A 26,473-nucleotide genomic window follows, 5' to 3' on the forward strand; every position below is an offset into this window, starting at 1 on the left:
TGGAGATTTTTCCATCTTTCCTTGGCTTCTTTATGCACATTAATACAAATTTTTACATGGGGTGACCAAACGTTTGATCCCCACTGTATAAAACTCAATGTGTGTATGTGTGTGGGATAGGAGGTCAGGATATGAGAACAGGATAGAAGGTCGAGATAGGAGGACGGGATAGGAGGTCGGGATAGGAGGTCGAGATAGGAGGTTGAGATAGGAGGATGGGATAGGAGCTCGAGATAGGAGGAGGGGATATGAGAAAGGGATATGAGGTCGAGATAGGAGATCAAGATAGGAGGTCAAGATAGGAGGACAGGATAGGAGGTCGGGATAGGAGGTCGGGATAGGAGGTCGAGATAGGAGGACGGGATAGGAGGACAGGATAGGAGGATGGGATATGGGGTTGGGATATGACAACAATATATGAGGATGGGATATGAAGTCAAAATCTTCCTCTGTTGATTTTCCTCCACAAGGATTAGGAAGGATGCCGGGTACTCAGCTAGTTTTTAGATAAATTCTATTGGTGCTAGTGCACCTATTTGTTTGCTTACATGTAGACCATCATATAGATACAACTGTACATGTATGCTATGGTATCCAGACCATTATTCATATTTATTATGATGTATATTATAGGCAATATTGTATATATATTACTCCCTATACAAGGGATTTGTATTGGCAGATGATTTGATGAAGGTTGAGTAGACAAAAGAAGTGCACCATAAATCTGATCTGCTGGAACTATACACAAATACACAAAGATTGTGTGCAGGTTTATTCAATTGGCAGGGGGCATTAACCTCCTGAAAGAGGCCACTGCCTTAAGAGAATAACGTTGCCAATGGATTTACTAATGTCTACCTGCAGAACACTGCCTAAAATGTCACTGTTACGCCTAGCGCTCCGGGTCCCCGCTCCTCCCCGGAGCGCTCACGGCGTCTTTCTCCCTGCAGCTCCCCGGTCAGTCCCGCTGACCGGGAGCGCTGCACTGTCATGGCCGTTGGGGATGCGATTCGCACAGCGGGACGCGCCCGCTCGCGAATCGCATCCCAGGTCACTTACCCGTTCCCGTCCCCTGCTGTCATGTGCTGGCGCGCGCGGCTCCGCTCTCTAGGGCGCGCGCGCGCCAGCTCCCTGAGACTTAAAGGGCCAGTGCACCAATGATTGGTGCCTGGCCCAATTAGCTTAATTGGCTTCCATCTGCTCCCTGCCTTTATCTGACCTCCTCCCATGCACTCCCTTGCCGGATCTTGTTGCCTTGTGCCAGTGAAAGCGTTTTGTGTGTCCAAAAGCCTGTGTACCAGTACTTCTGCTATCCACCCTGACTACGAACCTTGCCGCCTGCCCCCGACCTTCTGCTACGTCCGACCTTGCTTCTGTCTACTCCCTTGTACCGCGCCTATCTTCAGCAGCCAGAGAGGTTGAGCCCTTGCTAGTGGATACGACCTGGTCACTACCGCCGCAGCAAGTCCATCCCGCTTTGCAGCGGGCTCTGGTGAAAACCTGTAGTGACTTAGAACCGGTCCACTAGCACGGTCCACGCCAATCCCTCTCTGGCACAGAGGATCCACCTCCTGCCAGCCGGCATCGTGACAGTAGATCCGGCCATGGATCCCGCTGAAGTTCCTCTGCCTGTTGTCGCCAACCTCCCCACACTGGTCGCCCAGCAAGCCCGACAGATTGCCCAACAAGATCACCAGCTGTCGTACTTGACCACCATGACTCAGCAACTCCAGTCGCAGCTACAGCAGATTCAGTCTCAGCTACAGCAGCAGCAACCATCTCCTCCGCCAGCTCCTGCACCTCTTCCGCAGCGAGTGGCCACTCCTAGCCTCCGCCTGTCCTTGCCGGACAAATTTAATGGGGACTCTAAGTTTTGCCGTGGCTTTCTTTCGCAATGTTCCCTGCATTTGGAGATGATGTCGGATCAGTTTCCTACTGAAAGGTCTAAGGTGGCTTTCGTAGTCAGCCTTCTGTCTGGAAAAGCCCTGTCATGGGCCACACCGCTCTGGGACCGCAATGACCCCGTCACTGCCTCTGTACACTCCTTCTTCTCGGAAATTCGAAGTGTCTTTGAGGAACCTGCCCGAGCCTCTTCTGCTGAGACTGCCCTGCTGAACCTGGTCCAGGGTAATTCTTCCGTTGGCGAGTACGCCATACAATTCCGTACTCTTGCTTCTGAACTATCCTGGAATAATGAGGCCCTCTGCACGACCTTTAAAAAAGGCCTATCCAGCAACATTAAAGATGTTCTGGCCGCACGAGAAACTCCTGCTAACCTGCATGAACTCATTCATCTAGCCACTCGCATTGACATGCGTTTTTCTGAGAGACATCAAGAGCTCCGCCAGGAAAAAGACTTAGATCTCTGGACACCTCTCCCACAGTCTCCACTGCAATCTGCGCCTAGGCCTCCCGCCGAGGAAGCCATGCAAGTGGATCGGTCTCGCCTGACCCTGGAAGAGAGGAATCGCCGTAAGGAAGAGAATCTTTGTCTGTACTGTGCCAGTACCGAACATTTTTTGGTGGATTGCCCTATCCGTCCTCCACGTCTGGGAAACGCACGCTCGCACCCAGCTCTCGTGGGTGTGGCGTCTCTTGATGCTAAGTCGGCTTCTCCACGTCTCACGGTGCCTGTACGGATTTCTACTTCAGCCAGCTCTTCCCTCTCAGCCGTGGCCTGCCTGGATTCTGGTGCCTCTGGGAATTTTATTCGGGAGTCCTTGGTGAATAAATTCCGCATTCCGGTGACCCGTCTTGTCAAGCCACTTCACATTTCCGCGGTCAACGGAGCCAGGTTGGATTGCACCGTGCGTTACCGCACGGAGCCCCTCCTAATGTGCATCGGACCTCATCACGAGAAAATTGAATTTTTGGTCCTTCCCAATTGCACTTCCGAAATTCTCCTTGGACTACCCTGGCTTCTACACCATTCCCCAACCCTGGACTGGTCCACTGGGGAGATCAAGAGTTGGGGTCCCTCTTGTTCCAAGGACTGCCTTAAACCGGTTCCCAGTACTCCCTGCCGTGACCCTGTGGTTCCTCCTGTATCCGGTCCCCCTAAGGTCGTTAGGGACTCTGCCTGCCACAAAAAATGCCTCTCCCCCCCTCCCAGTCCACTCAGGCAAGCCTCGGTGCCTCCTCATGGCCCTCGTCCTGGTGTCACACTGCCCCGTGCCAGGCCTCGCCCTCTGCCCTCCCTCCCCATTCCCACTCCTGCTGTACTGCCTGCCATTGAGGAAACCATCCATTCCTTCCCGGTGTCCTCATCCCAGGGGAGGCAGTCACCGGACAAAAAAAAGGGGAGACCTAAGGGGGGGGTACTGTTACGCCTAGCGCTCCGGGTCCCCGCTCCTCCCCGGAGCGCTCACGGCGTCTTTCTCCCTGCAGCTCCCCGGTCAGTCCCGCTGACCGGGAGCGCTGCACTGTCATGGCCGTTGGGGATGCGATTCGCACAGCGGGACGCGCCCGCTCGCGAATCGCATCCCAGGTCACTTACCCGTTCCCGTCCCCTGCTGTCATGTGCTGGCGCGCGCGGCTCCGCTCTCTAGGGCGCGCGCGCGCCAGCTCCCTGAGACTTAAAGGGCCAGTGCACCAATGATTGGTGCCTGGCCCAATTAGCTTAATTGGCTTCCATCTGCTCCCTGCCTTTATCTGACCTCCTCCCATGCACTCCCTTGCCGGATCTTGTTGCCTTGTGCCAGTGAAAGCGTTTTGTGTGTCCAAAAGCCTGTGTACCAGTACTTCTGCTATCCACCCTGACTACGAACCTTGCCGCCTGCCCCCGACCTTCTGCTACGTCCGACCTTGCTTCTGTCTACTCCCTTGTACCGCGCCTATCTTCAGCAGCCAGAGAGGTTGAGCCCTTGCTAGTGGATACGACCTGGTCACTACCGCCGCAGCAAGTCCATCCCGCTTTGCGGCGGGCTCTGGTGAAAACCTGTAGTGACTTAGAACCGGTCCACTAGCACGGTCCACGCCAATCCCTCTCTGGCACAGAGGATCCACCTCCTGCCAGCCGGCATCGTGACAGTCACACTGTCTCTGCTGGCATGCCTTCTTTTTATAGTGCATCTTGATGACATCTCTTTTACCCATGTAAGCGATGTATAAGCATCTGATCATCCACATGATATATAAGAAAGATGGATTCATTAGACCAGGCCACCTTTTTCTATTACTCTATTGTCCAGTTTTGATGTTTATGTGCCTATTGAAGGTGCTTTCGATGTTGGAATGGAGTTAGTTTTGTGCAACCCCATGGGCGGCAAGCTGCGATGCCCTGTGTGTTCTAACACTTTTCTTTTAGTCGGCATTAACTTTTTTTAAGCTCTTTTGTGGGATCGGACCAGATAGAATACTCTTAAAGGGTACCTTTCATCAAAAAAACTTTTGATATATTATAGATTAATGTATGCAGAATAACTTTCCAATTGCATGTTATAAAAAAATATGCTTCTTTCTATTTAATTCTCCACTTTGAAAAAATGACCACTAGAGGTCTCCCTTCTAGTCCTGGCCGCAAGCCCTTTTTATAGATTTCAGTCTCTGTCCTAAATCTCAGACTGCAACCGGGACACAGACAAGCTCAGCACTGCTCCCTGCAGTGAAAGAAGCATATTTTTTAATAACATGCAATTGGAAAGTTATTCTGCCTACATTAATCTATAATATATCAAAAGTTTTTTTTTGATGAAAGGTACCCTTTTAGTTCATGTCATTGGTTGCCCTTCCTTGGGCTAGTTTTAGTAGGAAGCTAAAGTAGAAGTGGAAGTGCTAGTCACAGATGTTAAAGACCTTATCCACTGCCAGTTTCTCTGACAGGTGAAATATTAATTTGCGTATTTCCAACATGAAGTGCTATTTCAGACTGATCAGACAAGATACCTGTAACTGGCTTGAACAATTTACTTTTTGACTGGTGGATGAGTAAACAATGTATAAGTTGTATACATAAATAAATGTATGCACCCCTGATAAAACGCTGGCTGTGTCTACAGTGTTTACAACTCATAGGACGCATCCAACGCTTTGCAGAGGGGCAGTGCCAGCCCAGGGACCGGATGCCTTCCTGGATTCTGAATTCTGGTGTGCACCTCCACTGTTCTGATAGCCCTACCCAGGCACCCTGACCTCCCCCAAGGTAGGAAGCTTAGTGCTAAAGAGGTGGAAGGTGAAATTATCTATCCTGTTCCAAAAGGACATGTTGGTCCCTATAACATATCGTAAAAAAGAGTAGTTACATTTATACAGTTATAAAATTTCAAACAGACCTTTAAAGGCAGCCATAAGGCCCTCGGTAAAAAATGAGTTTGACGCTCCTGATATAGGCGTTTTTATTACAGACTGGCTTTAAGCATGTTCATACCTGTAACATATACTTAAATAAAAAATATTTATGCTTCAAAACAGTCTTTGAGGAACGTGTTTCAAGTTAAAGTGCATAGCGCTTGCTGTGCCTCCTGCTGTTGAGGTAATATACTAAGTTTGTGCTCTTAAACTTTATTCAGCATCCCTGTATCTTCAACTGCCATGTGCAGCCAGTGGAATAACAAATACAGATATATCATCTAGAGAGGCTAGCTTTCCAGTGGATAACCTCCAGCTATTCTCCTTCCGAACCCCTCTAGTACGAAGAACAAGCTCTTGAGCAGCAAGGTTATATCTGCAACACAATGTAGATAAAATTAAAGACTTATGTAACTGAACTTTTTTTTTATTCTATCACTAGATGGCAGTGTGCTACCTCTTTATTGGGAATGCAATATTAAAAAGCCGTGCACTTTCTCTGCATGTTGATTTGTTATTAATTATGAATGTATTGAATTAGACATCCTTCATATCTAATTACAAACAAGAAATCAAACCAACCAAATGTACCCCTTAATATTCCATCATTATGGATTCTCCTAGGCTTTCTTCACTGATAGAATGGATACAAATAGCTATTATAAAGGAATGGCCATGGAGCTGATGCTTGTTCAAAGCTATGTTCACACAGCGGAAGTTCTGAGCAAAATGATGTGGAAATATTCTGCTCGTAAATTCCACTGATTTCAATGGGATTCTGCTGCAATTTCAGCAGCAGATGTTTCTGCCGATTTTGGCATCTGCAGAAACAATTCACTTGTTCATTGTTTCTGCTTATTTCATTCAGAAATGCATTGGCGTCTATGAGGACGGCGCGATTCTGAGCAGTCCTTGTGCTGGAGTAGTGCCGTAGAATGTGTTTTGTGTAGTGCCGTAGAAGGTGTTTTGCCATAGAATGTGAGAGGGTGACTCAGCACTTTTCAGTGCTTGAGCATCACAGCCCCATCACATTCAATTGGCTGACACTCGCACACACGCCCCCTACCTTTGGTTACTGCGGGGTCTGCGTAGGTGGGGGGGGGGGGGGAGATGTGCGCATGTCACGTGACATATATATTCATCCCCAAACACTGTTCATTGCAAGAGGATGTCTCGCTGTGATAGCCAAAGCTTCATTGGGGTCTCGCGCTTGCGGGGGAGAAGATGTCAGCGGGAGAATGGATGTCTCCTCCCGCTGTCAGCCCAGCGCCCCCGCCATTTGGATCATGCGCCCGTGGGGGGAATCAGTGACACTCGCACACCTGCACCCTACCATTGGTTATTGCGGGGGGCTTGTGCGCGTGTCCCATGACATATATATTCATCCCCAAACACCGTTCATTGCAGTGCGACTTCGGTTACCACAGCAAGAGGATGTCTCACTGTGATAGCCGAAGCTTTATTGGAGTCTCGCGCTTGCGGGGGACAAGATGTCAGCGGGAGGATGGATGTCTCCTCCCGCTGTCAGCCCTGGCTCACAGTGTACTGAATACCCTGTATAAGCTCTGCGGTGTCACAAACCGGCAGGACGGGTAGTGGATCCTCTGGACCAGAGAGGCGATGACGCGGGTTGTACTGGAGGACCGGTTCTAAGCAGTTACTGGTCTTCACCAGAGCCCGCCGCAAAGCGGGATGGATTTGCTGCGACGGTAACTACCAGGTCGTATCCCCCAGTAACAACTCGACCTCTCTGGCAGCTGACATGGCGTGGTACACAGGGAGTAGGCAGGAGCGTAGTCGGACGTAGCAGAGGTCAGGGCAGGCAGCAAAGGTTCGAGGGCGAGTAGTGGGTAGCAACAGGTTCGGCAACAGGCGAGGCAATATAACACTGTAGGGAACGCTTTCTCAGAGGCACAAGGGCACAAAGATCCGGCAAGGGCAGGAATGGGCAGGTAATTTATTAGAAAGTAGCCAGAGGTCAGGGACCAGCGGACCAATCAAAGGTGTACTGGCCCTTTAGTTTTACAGAAGGCGGTGCGCGCGCGCCCTAGAGAGCGAGGCCGCGCGCGCCGGGAGGCAGGGACTGACGGTGGAGGGAGCCAGGTAGGACAGACAGGGACGCGGCGCGTGAGCGGGGACCAGCCGCAACGGCAGCCGCGTCCCTGACACAAGGGAACCCGTGCCCCCGGTCAGCGCGTCTGACCGGGAGGCGCAGGGACCCCGAACAGGGAGGACGGGGAAGTGGGCGCTCCGGTCCGGGGAGGGGACCGGAGCGCACGCTGTGACAGTACCCCCCCTTAGGTCTCCCCCTCTTCTTAGTGCCCAGAAAACTGAGGATGAGACTGCGGTCCAAGATGTTCTCCTCAGGCTCCCAAGACCTCTCCTCAGGACCGCAGCCGTCCCAATCAACCAGAAAAAATCTTCTCCCCCGAGAGATCCTAGTCGCCAAGATCTCCTTGACGGAAATAATATCAGAGGTACCGGCAACAGGGGTGGGAGAAACAAGCTTGGGAGAGAAACGGTTAAAGACAGCAGGTTTAAGAAGGGAGACATGGAAGGAGTTATGGATTCGGAGGGAGGGGGGAAGATGAAGCTGGTAAGAGACCTGATTGATCCGACTCTTGATTATATAGGGTCCCAAGTAACGAGGGCCCAACTTGTAACTTGGGACCCTAAATCGGATGTATTTAGAGGAGAGCCAAACCTTGTCACCTGGGCGGAATTCCGGAGGAGCTCTGCGTCTCTTGTCGGCTTGAGGAGAACAAGCGGAAGCCTTGAGGAGAGCAGCTTGAGTTTCATGCCAGACGGTGGAAAAGTTCAGTACAAGACTGTCAACAGCAGGTACAGAAGAAGGAGTGAAATACTGCGGCAGAGGTGGAAGAGGATGACGGCCAAAAACTACAAAGAAAGGGGACTTGTTAGAAGCAGAGGATTGTTTGTAATTGTAGGAGAATTCCGCCCAGGGAAGTAGATCCACCCAATTGTCATGGCGAGAGGACACAAAGTGGCGCAAATAGTCGCCCAAAATTTGGTTGACCCGTTCTACCTGGCCGTTGGACTGAGGGTGGTACGAAGAAGAAAAGTCCAATTTGATCCCGAGCTGACCACAAAGAGCCTTCCAGAATTTGGAGACAAATTGTACCCCACGATCTGAGACAATATGTTTGGGTAGACCATGGAGACGGAACATATGTTGGAAGAATTGTTTGGCTAACATGGGTGCTGAGGGTAGACCGGGCAGGGGTACAAAGTGAGCCATTTTGGAGAAGCGATCTACCACGACCAAAATAACGGACATGCCATGGGAGGAGGGAAGATCAGTAACAAAGTCCATAGCGATGTGAGACCAGGGAACTTCAGGAACAGGTAGAGGCAAGAGGAGACCCGCTGGTACAGGCCTGGACGAAGTCCGAGATATCTTTCTCCAGAGAAGGCCACCAGTACCTTTGGGAGATTAGTTGGAGAGATTTTTGTACCCAGGGATGACCGGCAAAAAGGGAAACATGGCCCCACTTGAGAATTTGCAGCTGCTGACGTGGCGGTACATAAGATTTGCCTGGAGGTAGAAGGCGCAGGTCCACGGGAGCAACGGCAATAAGGCGTTCTGGTGGGATGATATATTGGGGAGATAACTCGTCGCCCACCACATCCGAAGAGTGAGACAGAGCATCTGCCCTAATGTTCTTACAAGCAGGACGGAAATGAATCTCAAAATGAAAACGGGCGAAGAACAAAGACCAACGAGCCTGACGGGGATTTAGTCTCTGGGCAGACTGGAGATAAGCCAGATTCTTGTGGTCCGTGAAGATGTTCACAGGATGTGTGGCGCCCTCGAGTAAATGTCTCCATTCCTCCAGTGCCAACTTAATGGCCAGCAGTTCTCTGTCTCCAATGGAGTAATTTCGCTCAGCGGGAGAGAATGTTTTAGAAAAGAAGCCACAAGTCACTGTCCTGCCCCCGGAAGACTTTTGGAGAGGACAGCTCCGGCCCCCACCGAGGAGGCATCCACTTCGAGAGACAAGGACTTGGTGGAATCTGGCCTAGAGAGAACGGGTGCAGTGGCAAAGGCGGCTTTCAGTGACTGGAAGGCTTCTTCAGCTTGGGAAGGCCAGGATTTGGGATTAGCTCCTTTTCTAGTTAGAGCCACGATAGGGGCCACCAGAGTGGAATAATGAAGGATAAATTGCCTGTAGTAATTAGCAAAGCCCAGGAATCTTTGTATGGCTCGGAGACCAGAGGGGCGTGGCCAATCCAGAACCGCAGAAAGCTTAGCTGGATCCATTTGAAGTCCTTGGGCTGAGATAATGTATCCCAGGAAAGGCAGGGAGGACCGTTCAAAAAGACATTTTTCAAGTTTGGCATATAAGCGATTTCTCCTAAGGTGAGTGAGAACTTGTCGCACATGGACCCAATGTTGGTCCAAATTGGGGGAAAAGATGAGGATGTCATCCAAGTATACGACCACGCAGGTAAAAAGTAGGCCCCTGAAGATGTCGTTGACATTACAAAGGCCGAAGGACATCACCAGAAACTCAAAGTGCACGTCCCTTGTGTTAAAGGCGGTCTTCCACTCATCTCCCTCACGGATGCGGATCAAATTATAGGCCCTTCGAAGGTCCAATTTGGTGAAGATCTTAGCCCCTCGGAGACGGTCAAATAGCTCAGAGATTAGGGGCAGAGGGTAGCGGTTCTTGATGGTAATTTTATTTAGTCCTCTGTAGTCAATGCAGGGACGGAGAGAACCGTCCTTCTTGGCCACGAAGAAGAAACTGGCTCCAGCAGGGGAAGAAGACTTTCTTATGAACCCCCTCTGCAGATTCTCACGAATATAGTCGGACATGGCAAGAGTCTCAGGAGGTGAGAGAGGATAAATTCTGCCCCAAGGTGGAGTCGAACCGGGCATAAGGTCGATCGGACAGTCATAGGGTCTGTGAGGAGGAAGGACCTCAGCTTGTTTCTTGCAAAAGACATCCGCAAAAGAATGGTACGGCTTGGGCAGACCAGGAGGCGGAGGAACTTGCGGGACCAGTTTGACCGGACCAGGCTTGAGACAATGGTCTAAACAGGAGGAACCCCAACGCAGGATCTCACCGGTGGTCCAATTCAGGACAGGACGATGACGTTGAAGCCACGGCAGACCCAGGAGGAGTTCTGAGGAGCAGAAAGGAAGGACAAAGAACTGTAAAGTCTCTGTATGAAATATTCCAATGTCCATCTGCAGAGGCTGGGTACGGAACTGCACAGTGGTAGAGAGCCTCTCACCGTTAACTGTAGAGATGAGGAATGGCTTGGGTAGACGGATTACTGGAATGCGGTACTTGTCAACCAAGGAGGCGTGAATGAAGTTGCCAGCTGAACCGGAATCCAAGAAGGCGGTAGCGGAGAAAGAGGACTTGGAAGAGATGAACAACTGCACTGGTATGGTGAGACGTGGAGAGGATGAATCCACACCTAGCAACGCCTCTCCCACGTTTACTAGGTGCGAGCGTTTCCCGAACCTGGAGGACGGAGAGGACAATCTTTAAGGAAGTGCTCGGTACTGGCACAGTACAGACACAGGTTCTCGTCTCTGCGGCGGCTTCATTCTTGCGGAATCAGGCGTGACCGATCCACCTGCATGGCTTCCACGGCGGGAGGCCCAGTAGCGGGTTGAGGTGGACGCAGAAAAAGGAGCCAGACGAGGGTAGCGTCTAGGACGAGCCTTTTCCTTTTCTAGGAGGAGTTCCTCTTGTCTCTCGGCGAAACGTTTGTCAATCCTAGTGGCCAGCAAAATGAGGTCACTAAGGGAGGAAGGTAGGTCGTGTGCAGCCAGAACGTCCTTTATCTCACTGTTGAGACCCTTCTTGAAGGTGGCACAAAGGGCTTCATTGTTCCAGTTCAGTTCAGAGGCCAGGGTGCGGAACTGAATGGCATAGTCACCCACGGAAGAACCTCATTGGGTCAAGTTAAGTAAGGCAGTCTCTGCGGAGGTAACCCGGGCGGGCTCCTCAAACACATTCCGGAACTCTTGGCAGAAGTTCTGGACGGAAGAGGTGGCTGGATCTGCGCAGTCCCATAGTGGAGTAGCCCAGGCCAGGGCCTTCCCGGACAACAAACTGAGAATAAAGGCTACCTTAGCTCGCTCAGAAGGAAACTGGTCGGACAGCAGCTCGAGGTGAAGAGAGCACTGCGACAGGAACCCACGGCACTGCTTCGGATCTCCGTCATATTTATCAGGCAGGATCCTGGAACCGGTGGCAACTGCAGGCGGAGGTGTAGCGGCAGGTGCACACGGAGAAGCTGGCTGTTGCTGAGAAGGCAGGAGCTGCTGCATCATAGCAGTCAACTGGGCCAGCTGTTGACCCTGCTGGGCCACAATGGAGGTGAGGTCCGCTAGGCTTGGCAGGGGAACATCAGCGGGATCCATGGCCGGATCTTACTGTCACGAACCGGCAGGACGGGTAGTGGATCCTCTGGACCAGAGAGGCGATGACGCGGGTTGTACTGGAGGACCGGTTCTAAGCAGTTACTGGTCTTCACCAGAGCCCGCCGCAAAGCGGGATGGATTTGCTGCGGCGGTAACTACTAGGTTGTATCCCCCAGTAACAACTCAACCTCTCTGGAAGCTGATATGGCATGATACACAGGGAGTAGGCAGGAGCGTAGTCGGACGTAGCAGAGGTCAGGACAGGCAGCAAAGGTTCGAGGGCGAGTAGTGGGTAGCAACGGGTTTGGCAACAGGCGAGGCAATATAACACTGTAGGGAACGCTTTCTCAGAGGCACAAGGGCACAAAGATCCGGCAAGGGCAGGAAGGGTCAGGTAACATTTATTAGGAAGTGGCCAGAGGTCAGGGACCACCAGCGCACCAATCAAAGGTGCGCTGGCCCTTTAATATTACAGAAGGCGGGGCGCGCGCGCCCTAGAGAGCGGGGCCGCGTGCGCCGGGAGGCAGGGACAGACGGCGCAGGGAGCGGGAGCCGGGTAGGACAGACGCGTCCCCGACACAAGGGAACCCGTGCCCCCGGTCAGCACGTCTGACTGGGAGGCGCAGGGATCCCGAACAGGGAGGCCAGGGAAGCGGGCACTCTGGTCCGGGGGAGGGGACCGGAGCGCACGCTGTGACATGCAGCTGACATGTAAAATATCCCCTGCCATGGGGACACAGCACCCGCGGGGGATATCAGTGTATGAGTTCAGCGGCTGACAGTTAACCCGTTCCCCGCCATGGGGACCATGCGCCCGCGGGGGGAATCACACTAGCTACATGTTACTAATTCCCCCTCCATGGGGACCGTGCGCCCGCAGGGGGAATCACAATAGCCACATGTTACTAATTCCCCCGCCATGGGGACAGTGCGCCAGTGGGGGGTATGAGTGTATCAGCGCAGTAGCCGACAGTTAACCCGTTCCCCACCATGGGGACCGTGCACACGTGGGGGGAATTAGCGCAGCAGCTGACTTATAACTATCCCCACCATGGGGACCATGCCCCATGAGGGGGATTTCAGTGCTTGCCGCTTCCCCCCCCCCCCGCAGGCACACGGTCCCCCATGGGCGGGAGAGAGTTACATTTCAGCCGCTGTGCTAATTCCCCCAACGGGCGCATGGTCCCCATGGTGGGGAACGGGTTAACTGTCAGCCACTGTGCTGATACACTGATTCTCCCCACGGGCGCACGGTCCCCATGGTGGGGAAATAGGTTAACTGCCAGCTGCTGCGCTGATACACTGTTCCCCCCCCCGCGGGCGGATGGTCCCCATGCCGGGGGAATTAGTAACATGTTGCTATTGTGATTCCCCCCGCGGGCGCACGGTCCCGTGGAGGGGGAATTAGTAACATGTCGCTATTGTGATTCCCCCCGCGGGCGCACGGTCCCCATGGTGGGTAACGGGTTAACTGTCAGTCGCTGCACTTATACACTGATATCCCCCGCGGGTGCTGTGTCCCCATGGCAGGGAATGTGTTGCATGTAAGCCGCAGCGCTGATACAGGGCATTCAGTACACTGTGAGCTGCGGGTGCAGGGCTGACAGCAGGAGGAGACATTCTCTTGCTGTGGTAGCCGAAGTCGCACTGCAATGAACGGTGTTTGGGGATGAACATATATGTCACGTGACACATGCACCCCCCCCAGTAACCAATGGTAGGGGGCGGGTGTGTGAGTGTCAGCCAATTGAATGTGATGAGGCTGTGATGCTCAAGCACTGAAAAGTACTGAGTCACCCTCTCACACTCTATGGCAAAGCATTCTACGGCACTACACAAAACACATGCTACGGCACTACACTGGATGAACATATAGATTTCCAGAATGTCTGCCCATTGGCAGACATTCCACAAATTTGCCACTATGTGAAGATATGGCCTTATGGGGGCACTGTGGCATATGGGAATGCAAACAAGTTGCCTCCTGGTAGGGCAACTACCTCAGGTTTCACAAACAGTAGATTCCATCCCGAAGGAGTACAAGATATATAAAAAAAATAAACTCTTTCCATGTATTCATTAACAGGTTCCCATTCTTTAACATAGTCTGATATGTCTTACTATGAGAAATATTATATTTATTTTAAATGTTGAAATTAACAAATATCCATTTTGAAGGTATTGCTTTACAAGTACACTCACACAATAACACTGCTTATACCTACCTATTTGGTTGGTCAGTGCCATGAGTGGCAAAGACTCTTTGAACAGTTTCTGCCACTTCTCTGTCAGTAATAACATCCCACAGTCCATCAGTGCCCATTACCATGACATCATCAGCATTATGGTCACAACCAGCCAAGTCATAAACCTTCACCTGCAGAAATAAAGTCCTTAATATAAGAAATACTGATAAAAAGGTATAGCTTGGTGCAGAGAGAGAGGTGTTGACTCCACAGGATATGCCATAAATGTCAAAAAAGATGCAGGTCCAAACTCAGAGACCCACACTTTTCTCTAGAACTACTGTATCTGGTATTAGACACAGAAAAGCCACACACTTCAAGGGATTATCCTAGGATTACAAAAACATAGTTGCTTTCTTAAACACTACCCTGGTTCACTGGTTGTGTGCGGTATTGCAACTCAGACCTATTCACTTCAATGGAGCTCCTCTGCAATACAATACACAACCTTTAGACAGGTGAGGTGCTGTTTTTTGGAGAAAGCAGCCATTGTTTTTCTTTCTTTAATGGTTTCAAAATGGAAGGTATCTGTGTTCAATAATTCATATTTCTTTAAAGGGGTACTCCGGTGGAAAACATTTTTTTTTTAAATCAACTGGTACTAAAACGGTAAACAGATTTGTAAATTATTTCAATTAAAAAATAGAAACATAAAAACATAGAATGCGTTGGCAGATAAGAACCATTTGGCCCATCTAGTCTGCCCAATAAAGGCCCAACTAGTCTACCTAAAAATCATAATCCTTCCAGTACTTATTAGCTGCTGTATGCTCCACAGGAAGTTGTATAGTTCTTTTCTGCTCTCTGCTGACACCTCTGTCTGTGTGGCGTTGCTAAGGTTGGTGTCACCGGGTGCGGTAAAAAATGGTGTCACCCCAAACTCATACGCCTCCCAAAGAATTTTTTTTAGCCTGTTGTGACAGACGCCAGTGGTGTAGTGGAAAATTATTTCTAGTATATTTATCAAATATACCAATTTCCACAGAATAGGACAGTGCTAGAGAACTTTTAACCATTTAAAACCAAAGCTCCCAGTATGACCTAAGCAGTGGTGAGGTTATGCTGTGAGTTGTTGTTTCACCTATCATAACTGCAGAACTTACAAGTGACTACAGCACTGATGGGACAGTCAGGCAGCATACACAATGGTATTTATCAGTGACTACAGGTGGCATCTTCTCTATAGTCTTTCCTTATCTAATTCAGATGGTACATACCAGCAAAATATTCTCTGCAGAAAGTGACACCCAAATGGCTCCTTAATGTCAGTAGAGTCTGATCCTTTATATGAAAACAATAATCATTATAACCCTGCTACACACTGCACTCTCTGAATATAATACTGCTACACACTGTACCCTCTGAATTTAATACTACCACACACTGCACTCTTTGAATATAATACTACCACACACTGTACCCTCGGACTATAATACTACCACACACTGTACCCTCTAAATATAATACTGGCACACACTGTACCCCCTGAATATAATACTACCACACAGTGTACCCTGTCCAGTGCCCTCATCATATTAATGCCCCTGTCCTGTGCCCCTGACATAATAATAATGCCCCCTGTCCTGTGCCCACACACAATAATTATGCCCCGACCTGTTCCCCCACTTAATAATGTCTCTTCCTGTTCCCCCACCTAATAATTCCATCTGTCCTGTGTCCCCACATATAATACTAGTGCCCTCATCCTCACCCCCCCCCCCCCAGGTAACCCTGTGCCCCTCAAATATAATTCCCCCTGTCATGGGCCACATATAATGCCCCCTGTCCTGTTTCCGTCACATATAATGCCCCATGATTTGTCCCTCACTTATAATGCCCGTCATGTGCCCTCTCATTTAATGCCCCGTCTTGTGCCCCTCACTTATAATGCCCCCCGTCCTGTGCCCCTTACATATAATGGCCACTGTTCTGTGCCACTGACATAAAATGCCCCCCCCCCCGTTCTGTGCCCCTTACATTAAATGCCCCCTGTCCTGTGCCCTTCAGATATAATGCCCCCTGTAATGTGCTTCTCCGATATAATGCCCCCTGTGATGTGCCCCTCACTTATAATGCCCCCTGTCATGTGCCCCTCTCATATAATGCCCAGTCATGTGCCCCTTACTTATAATGCCCCCATAGTGCCCCAAACATAGTAAAAATAAAATAAAAAATTATACTCACCTAATCCACGTTCCCACAAGCAGATCTCTCCCTTGCTTCTGGTTTGCAGCGTGTAAGTCGCGGGGACCGGCTCTCCGGCAGGCGCGATGATGTCACATCATCTACCTACCAGGGATCGCATTCCCAGCGGCTCACGCACTGCAAGCCAGAAGTGTCTGCAGTGTGTGAGTGAATGGAGGAGCGGGAGCTCCCATTTCACCATTCTAGTGTACTGCCTCTGCGTTCCCAGAGGCAGTACATTTGCTTGCATTGCTGGGTGACACCATTGTGGGATTACTTCCCACTTGGGGGTTTCACCCGGTGCGGCCCGCCACACTATAGCAACGCTACTGGGAGAGGTTTGCTATGGGGATTTGCTCCTACTTTGGACAGTACCTGACACGGACAGAGGTGTCAGCAGAGAGCACTTTGGTCAGACTGAAAAGAACAACTCAACTTCCTCTGGAACAAAAAAAACAGCTGATAAGTACTGGAAGGATTAAGATTTTTAAATAGAAGAAATTTACAAATCTGTTTAATTTTTTTGGCACCAGTTGATTTAAAAAAAAAATTTCCACCGGAGTACCCCCTTTGAGCTATTGACAATAGAAAACTATGAAAAAGTGATTATGGCACTAAAACCATCCTTTTTGAGTGACCATGTGTAGACATCAGTATCCAAGATTAGTACATCTGGCAGGTTGTTGAAATACATTAAAATGTTTTCATCAGAAAGAGAAATGGGTTGTCTGAAGGTTAGCACTACATGTACTTATTGAACAGTTTTGTATTAAACACTGCACAGTACTGTGTTTTATAATCTATTGTCTACCCAGTATGATATGCTCTTTTATGTTACAGCTGCTAATCACTGTATATTTGAAGTGGGCTTGCAAGATTGTATGCTTTAGCTGCTCAAGCAGACTTTTTTGTGAACATACTGTAGACCAGTGGTTCTCAACCTTTTTTGCCTGAGTACCCCTTGACAGCCCATTCCCAAAAATTTGTACCCTCATATTTGAAACATTTTGCAATGATTATAGTATAATTCATATGCTTTACTTTCCTCTATAACAGGTTCCTCTCCCTATCTCCCCAGTCCCCCGATTTACAGGTGACGTCTTCTGAGTTTTTTTACATTTCTTCACTATCTGGCCTAGACCGCCATTAAGATTTCGCCCATACAAGACTCCCACACAGAACCAGCCAAACAAACATTTTAGGCTCCTTTCTGCAGTACAATACCCACCTATTTACAATCTCCCCATGTTTATTGTCACACAGAGTAATAGTACTCGCTTTGCATCCCCATAAAGTTGTTAGGCCCCCTCTGTGCCCCCAAATATAGCTGTAGGCCCCAGGGAGTCAGGGATAGCGTGGGGGAGCCTAAAGCTAGATTGGTAAGTGTGATGGCAGATAACGGTCTTGTGGTACAGTTTCCAAGTGTGAATAAAACATATGGTTTTCCTGCCAAACTGCGGTTGGGTAGCTCTGTGAGAAGAATGCTGTGTGAGCTGCTGTTTTGTGGCCTGTATGTAGTGCCGCCAATGTTTTAGTGGTGATTACATATTACCTGAGTGTAGCAGAGTCATAAACTGCAAATAAGGATGCGGCTGGAGAAGTAGTCGAGGGCATCCTCTAAGGCTTAAAGGAGTAGTCCAGTGGTGACCCAGTGGTGAACAACTTATCCCCTATCCTAAGGATAGGGGATAAGTTGCAGATCGCGGGGGGTCCGACCGCTGGGGCCCCCTGCGATCTCCTGTACGGAGCACCGACAGCCTGCGGGAAGGCGGCGTGTCGACCTCCGCACGAAGCGGCGGCCGACACGCCCCCTCAATACAACTCTATGGAAGAGCCGAAGCGCTGCCTTCGGCAATCTCCGGCTCTGCCATTGAGATGTATTGAGGGGGCGTGTCGGCCGCCACTTCGTGCGGAGGTCAACACCCGCTATCTGGCCGGAGAGCCTGGCCCCCGTACAGAGAGATCGCAGGGGTTCCCAGCGGTCGGACCCCCGCGATCTCAAACTTATCCCCTATCCTTAGGATAGGGGATACGTTTTTTACCACTGGACTACCCCTTTAATATGCAAGCACACAGAAGATTGAGGCTACACAACTGTGTATTGGACAGCTTTGTACTAAAACACATGCATCAATTAATGGCTTCTTGAAAGCTTTGTGTTTATTTAATAATGGCTCATAAAAGTGTGATAATTGTAGCTCTTAACAGCTATTCTGTTATTACATTGATAGCAAATCTACTTCCAGTAAATTAGAAGTAAACATTCATATGGGCAGCAATAAGAGAGGGAATATGTACAAACCTAGACTTTCCAATGCAGTCTATGATCTCAGCAAACGTCATTCAGCAAAGCTATGTGGCAAAAGGGTAAACCACAGAAAAACATGGTACACACTTTAGGTTATAGCTGAATAGTTTAAAGACACATAAAGTATACATACCCCAGGCATACAAGACAAGAATGGCTTGATGTAGATGTTTGAGTTATAGACTTTAAGATCATGGTCTCCAAATCCCCGTGTCACCCCGATAGTGGCCATAACCCTAGCCTGGTAGGACAACAATAAACAGCACAAAAACAATTAACAATGCAGTTTTTTTTTAACAATATGCCTCAGTGAAGGGCATTTAAACCATTAATATCTTTAAAGAAAATCAGACATGTTAAAGAGTACCTGTCATGAAACAAACTTTTTAATATGTTATTGCTCATTGTAAATAAATAATCTTTGTAAATGATGTCCTGCTTTAAAAATCTATTCTTCTATGTTTTTTCCATACTTGAAAAACCTGCCACTAGGGGTCTCCCTTCTTGATCTGCCCGCACCCTATGAACAGACTTTGGACTCATGCCGGGCGTGCTGTGGGGCGGGACATCTGCGGCTCTGGACAGCTCTTGCTCACTGCCTGTCAATCAGACAGGCTGGATAGAGCGCTGTGCATGCCACGCGGAGCGCATCAGCTCATTGACCCCTGCCTCCTGTCCCCTGCCTATGTAGGCAGCCAAGCACAACACAGCACGGCAGGTCCCCGCTCCGATATTCCTCCTCTCCGTATTGCACGTGCAGAGAGGAGGGGAACATAGGTGTCACGATTCGGCTGGCAGGAGGTGGATCCTCTGTGCCAGAGAGGGATTGGCGTGGACCGTGCTAGTGGATCGGTTCTAAGTCACTACTGGTTTTCACCAGAGCCCGCCGCATATCGGGGTGGTCTTGCAGCGGCGGTAGTAACCAGGTCGTATCCACTAGCAACGGCTCAACCTCTCTGACTGCTGAAGATAGGCGCGGTACAAGGGAGTAGACAAGAGCAAGGTCGGACGTAGCAGAAGGTCGGGGCAGGCAGCAAGGATCGTAGTCAGGGGCAACGGCAGGAGGTCTGGAACACAGGCTAGGAACACACAAGGAAACGCTTTCACTGGCACAATGGCAACAAGATCCGGCGAGGGAGTGCAGGGGAAGTGAGGTATACATAGGGAGTGCACAGGTGAACACACTAATTAGAACAACTGCGCCAATCAGTGGCGCAGTGGCCCTTTAAATCGCAGAGACCCGGCGCGCGCGCGCCCTAGGGAGCGGGGCCGCGTGCGCCGGGACAGGACCGACGGAGAGCGAGTCAGGTACGGGAGCCGGGGTGCGCATCGCGAGCGGGCGCCACCCGCATCGCGAATCGCATCCCGGCTGGAGGCGGTATCGCAGCGCACCCGGTCAGTGGATCTGACCGGGGCGCTGCAGTAGCGAGGATGTTGCGAGCGCTCCGGGGAGGAGCGAGGACCCGGAGCGCTCGGCGTAACAGTACCCCCCCCCTTGGGTCTCCCCCTCTTCTTGGAGCCTGAGAACCTGAGGACCAGACTTTTGTCTAGGATGTTGTCCTCAGGTTCCCAGGATCTCTCTTCAGGACCACAGCCCTCCCAATCAACCAAAAAATTTTTTTTCCCTCTGACCGTCTTGGAGGCCAGTATCTCCTTTACGGAGAAGATGTCAGAGGAACCGGAAACAGGAGTGGGAGAAACAAGTTTGGGAGAGAAACGGTTGATGATGAGTGGTTTAAGAAGAGAGACATGAAAGGCATTAGGAATACGAAGAGAAGGAGGAAGAAGAAGTTTGTAAGAGACAGGATTCATTTGGCACAAGATTTTGAAAGGACCAAGATAGCGTGGTCCCAGTTTGTAGCTGGGGACACGGAAGCAGACATATTTAGCGGAGAGCCATACCTTGTCTCCGGGAGAAAAAATGGGGGGAGCTCTTCTTTTCTTATCAGCAAACTTTTTCATGCGAGATGAAGCCTGTAAAAGAGAATTTTGGGTCTCTTTCCATATGGTGGAAAGATCACGAGTCACTTCATCCACAGCGGGCAAACCAGAGGGCAAGGGAGTAGGGAGGGGGGGGAAGAGGGTGACGGCCGTACACCACGAAAAATGGGGATTTAGAAGAAGATTCAGAGACTCTGAAGTTGTACGAGAATTCGGCCCATGGTAGAAGATCTGCCCAGTCATCCTGGCGGGAGGAAACAAAATGCCGTAAATAGTCACCCAGGACCTGGTTAATTCTTTCTACTTGCCCATTGGATTGAGGATGATAAGCAGAAGAGAAGTTTAATTTAATCTTGAGTTGTTTACAGAGAGCCCTCCAGAATTTTGACACGAATTGGACGCCTCTATCCGAGACGATCTGCGTGGGCAAACCGTGAAGACGAAAAATGTGTACAAAAAATTGTTTTGCCAACTGAGGCGCTGAAGGAAGACCAGGAAGAGGAATAAAATGTGCCATCTTGGAAAATCGATCAACGACCACCCAAACAACAGTGTTGCCACGGGATGGGGGTAAGTCTGTAATAAAGTCCATACCAATCAGAGACCAAGGCTGTTCGGGGACAGGCAGAGGATGAAGGAGACCAGCAGGCTTCTGGCGAGGAGTCTTATCCCGGGCACAGACAGTACAGGCCCGCACAAAATCAACAACATCCGTCTCCAGAGATCGGCCACCAATAGAAGCGAGAGATGAGTTGCAAGGATTTTTTGATGCCCGCATGGCCAGCGAGGTGGGAGGAGTGACCCCATTTGAGAATCCCGAGACGTTGGCGTCGAGAAACGAAGGTCTTCCCTGGAGGAGTTTGCCTGATGGAGGCTGGAGAAGTGGAGATCAGACAGTCAGGAGGAATGATGTGTTGCGGAGAGACCTCTACTTCCGAAGCATCCGAGGAACGAGAGAGAGCATCGGCCCTAATGTTCTTGTCGGCAGAGCGAAAATGAATTTCAAAGTTAAAACGGGCAAAGAACAAAGACCACCTGGCCTGGCGAGGATTCAGCCGTTGGGCAGACTGGAGATAGGAGAGATTCTTTTGGTCGGTGTAAATGATAACTGGAAATTTTGATCCCTCCAGCAGATGCCTCCATTCCTCAAGTGCCAATTTAATGGCCAGTAGTTCTCGATCCCCGATGGAGTAGTTCCTCTCCGCCGGAGAGAAGGTCCTAGAAAAAACCCCACAAGTAACAGCATGCCCGGAAGAATTTTTTTGTAGGAGGACCGCTCCAGCTCCCACTGAGGAGGCATCAACCTCCAATAGGAAGGGTTTAGATGGGTCAGGTCTGGAGAGCACGGGAGCAGAAGAAAAGGCAGACTTGAGCCGTTTAAATGCGTCTTCCGCTTGAGGAGACCAGGACTTAGGATTGGCATTCTTCTTGGTTAAAGCCACGATAGGAGCCACAATAGTGGAAAAATGAGGAATAAATTGTCTGTAATAATTGGCGAACCCCAAAAAACGTTGGATAGCACGGAGTCCGGAGGGGCGTGGCCAATCTAAGACGGCAGAGAGTTTGTCTGGATCCATTTGTAGTCCCTGGCCAGAGACCAAGTATCCTAGGAAAGGAAGAGATTGACATTCAAACAGACATTTCTTCATTTTGGCATAAAGTTGATTGTCTCGAAGTCTCTGAAGAACCATGCGGACATGCTGGCGGTGTTCCTCTAAGTTGGCAGAAAAAATCAGAATATCGTCCAGATACACAACAACACAGGAATATAAGAGATCACGAAAAATTTCATTAACAAAGTCTTGGAAGACGGCAGGGGCGTTGCACAGGCCAAAGGGCATGACCAGATACTCAAAGTGTCCATCTCTAGTGTTAAATGCAGTTTTCCATTCGTCCCCCTCCCTGATGCGGATGAGATTATAAGCACCTCTTAAGTCCAGTTTGGTAAAGATGTGGGCACCTTGAAGGCGATCAAAGAGTTCTGAGATAAGAGGTAGGGGGTAGCGGTTCTTTACCGTGATTTTATTAAGTCTGCGGTAATCAATGCAAGGACGTAGGGAGCCATCTTTTTTGGACACAAAGAAAAATCCAGCTCCGGCAGGAGAGGAGGATTTGCGGATAAACCCCTTTTTTAAATTTTCCTGGATGTATTCAGACATAGCAAGAGTCTCTGGGGCGGACAGAGGATAAATTCTGCCCCGGGGTGGAGTAGTGCCCGGGAAGAGGTCAATAGGACAGTCATAAGGCCTGTGAGGAGGTAGAGTCTCAGCTTGTTTTTTGCAAAATACGTCAGCATAGTCCATATAAGCCTTAGGGAGACCGGTTACAGGGGGAACCACAGGGTCACGGCAGGGAGTACTGGGAACCGGTTTAAGACAGTCCTTGAAACAAGAAGTACCCCAGCTCTTGATCTCTCCTGTGGACCAATCAAGGGTTGGGGAATGGCGTTGAAGCCACGGTAGTCCAAGGAGAATTTCGGAAGTGCAATTGGAGAGGACCAAAAACTCAATTTTTTCGTGATGAGGTCCGATGCACATTAGGAGGGGCTCCGTGCGGTAACGCACGGTACAGTCCAATCTTTCATTGTTAACACAATTGATGTAGAGGGGTCTGGCGAGACTGGTCACCGGGATGTTGAACCTGTTGATGAGGGAGGCCAAAATAAAATTTCCTGCAGATCCGGAATCCAAGAAGGCCATAGTAGAGAAGGAGAAGGTAGAGGCAGATATCCGCACAGGCACAGTAAGGCGTGGAAAAGCAGAGTTGACATCAAGAACTGTGTCACCTTTGTGCGGAGTCAGCGTACGTCTTTCCAGGCGGGGAGGACGGATAGGACAATCCTTCAGGAAGTGTTCGGTACCGGCACAGTACAGGCAAAGATTCTCCATGCGGCGTCGTGTCCTCTCTTGAGGTGTCAAGCGAGACTGGTCAACTTGCATAGCCTCCACGGCGGGAGGCACAGGAACGGATTGCAGAGGACCAGAGGAGAGAGGAGCCGAGGAGAAAAAACGCCTCGTGCGAACAAAGTCCATATCCTGGCGGAGCTCCTGACGCCTTTCGGAAAAACGCATGTCAATGCGAGTGGCTAGATGAATGAGTTCATGCAGGTTAGCAGGAATTTCTCGTGCGGCCAGAACATCTTTAATGTTGCTGGATAGGCCTTTTTTAAAGGTCGCGCAGAGGGCCTCATTATTCCAGGATAATTCGGAAGCAAGAGTACGGAATTGGATGGCGTACTCGCCAACGGAAGAATTACCTTGGACCAGGTTCAGCAGGGCAGTCTCAGCAGAAGAGGCTCGGGCAGGTTCCTCAAAGACACTTCGAATTTCCGAGAAGAAGGAGTGTACAGAGGCAGTGACGGGGTCATTGCGGTCCCAGAGCGGTGTGGCCCATGACAGAGCTTTCCCACACAGAAGGCTGACTACGAAAGCCACCTTAGACCTTTCAGTAGGAAACTGGTCCGACATCATCTCCAAGTGCAGGGAACATTGTGAAAGAAAGCCACGGCAAAACTTAGAGTCCCCATCAAATTTATCCGGCAAGGATAGTCGTAGGCCGGAAGCGGCCACTCGCTGCGGAGGAGGTGCAGGAGCTGGCGGAGGAGATGATTGCTGAAGCTGTGGTAGTAGCTGCTGTAGCATCACGGTCAGTTGAGACAGCTGGTGGCCTTGTTGCGCTATCTGTTGCGACTGCTGGGCGACCACCGTGGTGAGGTCGGCGACAACTGGCAGTGGAACTTCAGCGGGATCCATGGCCGGATCTACTGTCACGATTCGGCTGGCAGGAGGTGGATCCTCTGTGCCAGAGAGGGATTGGCGTGGACCGTGCTAGTGGACCGGTTCTAAGTTACTACTGGTATTCACCAGAGCCCGCCGCAAAGCGGGATGGTCTTGCAGCGGCGGTAGTAACCAGGTCGTATCCACTAGCAACGGCTCAACCTCTCTGACTGCTGAAGATAGGCGCGGTACAAGGGAGTAGACAAGAGCAAGGTCGGACGTAGCAGAAGGTCGGGGCAGGCAGCAAGGATCGTAGTCAGGGGCAACGGCAGGAAGTCTGGAACACAGGCTAGGAACACACAAGGAAACGCTTTCACTGGCACAATGGCAACAAGATCCGGCGAGGGAGTGCAGGGGAAGTGAGGTATACATAGGGAGTGCACAGGTGAACACACTAATTAGAACAACTGCGCCAATCAGTGGCGCAGTGGCCCTTTAAATCGCAGAGACCCGGCGCGCGCGCGCCCTAGGGAGCGGGGCCGCGCGCGCTGGGACAGGACCGACGGAGAGCGAGTCAGGTACGGGAGCCGGGGTGCGCATCGCGAGCGGGCGCCACCCGCATCGCGAATCGCATCCTGGCTGGAGGCGGTATCGCAGCGCACCCAGTCAGTGGATCTGACCGGGGCGCTGCAGTAGCGAGGATGTTGCGAGCGCTCCGGGGAGGAGCGAGGACCCGGAGCGCTCGGCGTAACAATAGGCTTCTTCATCTATGCGCACTCCTGAGCGGGAGCGCAGCATAGATGAGGGGGCGGAAGCGATACCCTGCAGGGCTTCAGATGATGTTAGGCCTGCAGGGGGATGCCCCCTCACTCTGCACAGGCCAAGCGGTAGTTTTTTTTTTTTTATTCAAGAGAGGGGTTAGGAGTATGTAGGGAAGAATATATAAGTCATCTTTAAAAACAATGGTTCATGACAGGTACTCTTTAATACTGCGACCCCCACCAATCGCTTGTTATAGCATGGAGAAGCATGAAGCAGTGTGCTTCAATCACTAGCTTGGCGCTTACTCTCACTCACTGACTATAGGCAATAAGGCTATGTTCACACCATGGAATATCTGCCCGGAGAGTCTTCATGCAGACATTCCGGAGAGTGCGGGTGCCGGCATAATCTGATGACAATGCATTCCGTGCGGACTCCGCACAAAGAATGAACGTGTTGCACAGAGCAGCTGAATCCTGTTGAATTAAATGGGACTCTGCTGCAGCAGACTCTCCGTGTCGGATTCCAATGCGGAATCTGGCAAGAAAATTACGATGTGTGAACATGGGCTAATGCAGACATGTCAAAAGTTTACTCAAGGCACAAACAGATGACTTTTCCCACAATACAGCAAGGTAAGAAGAGCGAGTATAATATCAAAGTTGCAAACGCTGTATGTGTCATACTGTAAGAATCCAGTTCTACAGACTGTGCTGAATTTTAAATAAAAAATATATATATTCAAGTCATCCTTTTACGTAAAATTTTTTTGTAAACAAAACTAACTTCTATTGCAATATGTTGGTTTTTAGGTCCTCGTGAATGGTACAGTCAGAACTGTAAGCAGTAGGCAGGTAAGAGCACTATATCACATGAGTTTTCTCACTGCTAACCTAAGCCCTATAATGGCGGAACATCCCCACTAACCTTCCCTCCCATACCCGCTTTTTAGTTGTCTTAAAAAAAAAAGCCTGCTGAGGAAGAGGGGTCTCATTTTATTCTGATTTATAGGCAGAGTAAGCTCAGCTACTGCCCCATACAGAGAAAAGGCAGGGACTGAAGACCGATTGTGTATACATCATACATGGGAGCACAAAGTACCACTGGTTATGCAGGATCTCATTTATTATGATTTAAGACGGCAGTAAGCAAATGAAAGTAGCACTGAAAATTTTGGAGCTTGTCTCAAGAGCACCTCAATATTCAGCTGAAAATAGCTGTAATATTTTAGTAACCTATTACATGCAGCTAGTGCATGGAACTATATGTAAAGTAATCAATACAAGTTATGCAATAAATAAGTTAAGAAACCATATTGCATCAATATAAAGTACATCTGTGATACTTCTTAAGAATGAATAAATGCATGCATAATACATAGTATAAAACCACAAGATTATAAATGCATGATATACTGTGTACAGCAAATAGTGGCATAATTACTTCAATGTACACCCAGGTATATCAGTGGTTGGCATATAGTTCAAGAAAGAGTTTGTCACGTACTATTTTTAAGTCTCTGTGCTTCACTCGGTATGGTCTTATGTCAAAATCCAAGAAGTCCAAGGCACCAAGGAGTAAATTTTATCTTTATACCAGATTCATATTAAAATCAGGCAAT

The 26,473-nt window shown here is 49.8% G+C and overlaps 1 protein-coding gene across 1 annotated transcript in view; it reads right to left on the reverse strand.

Moving 5' to 3' along the window:
* Positions 1-5,324: 5,324 nt before the first annotated feature.
* PPM1J (protein phosphatase, Mg2+/Mn2+ dependent 1J) overlaps positions 5,325-26,473 on the reverse strand; it is a 113,551-nt gene continuing 92,402 nt past the window's right edge. Inside the window, exons 8-10 of the mRNA XM_056558300.1 lie at positions 18,567-18,674; positions 13,921-14,072; positions 5,325-5,665 (exon numbers count right to left, since the gene is read on the reverse strand). Of these exons, the coding sequence (XP_056414275.1) occupies positions 5,524-5,665; positions 13,921-14,072; positions 18,567-18,674 (402 nt within the window). The 3' untranslated portion in view covers positions 5,325-5,523. The remainder of the gene's footprint in view (positions 5,666-13,920; positions 14,073-18,566; positions 18,675-26,473) is intronic.

This window comes from Hyla sarda, chromosome 2 (assembly GCF_029499605.1).
Source record: "Hyla sarda isolate aHylSar1 chromosome 2, aHylSar1.hap1, whole genome shotgun sequence".
NCBI classification, from domain to species: Eukaryota; Metazoa; Chordata; class Amphibia; order Anura; family Hylidae; genus Hyla; species Hyla sarda.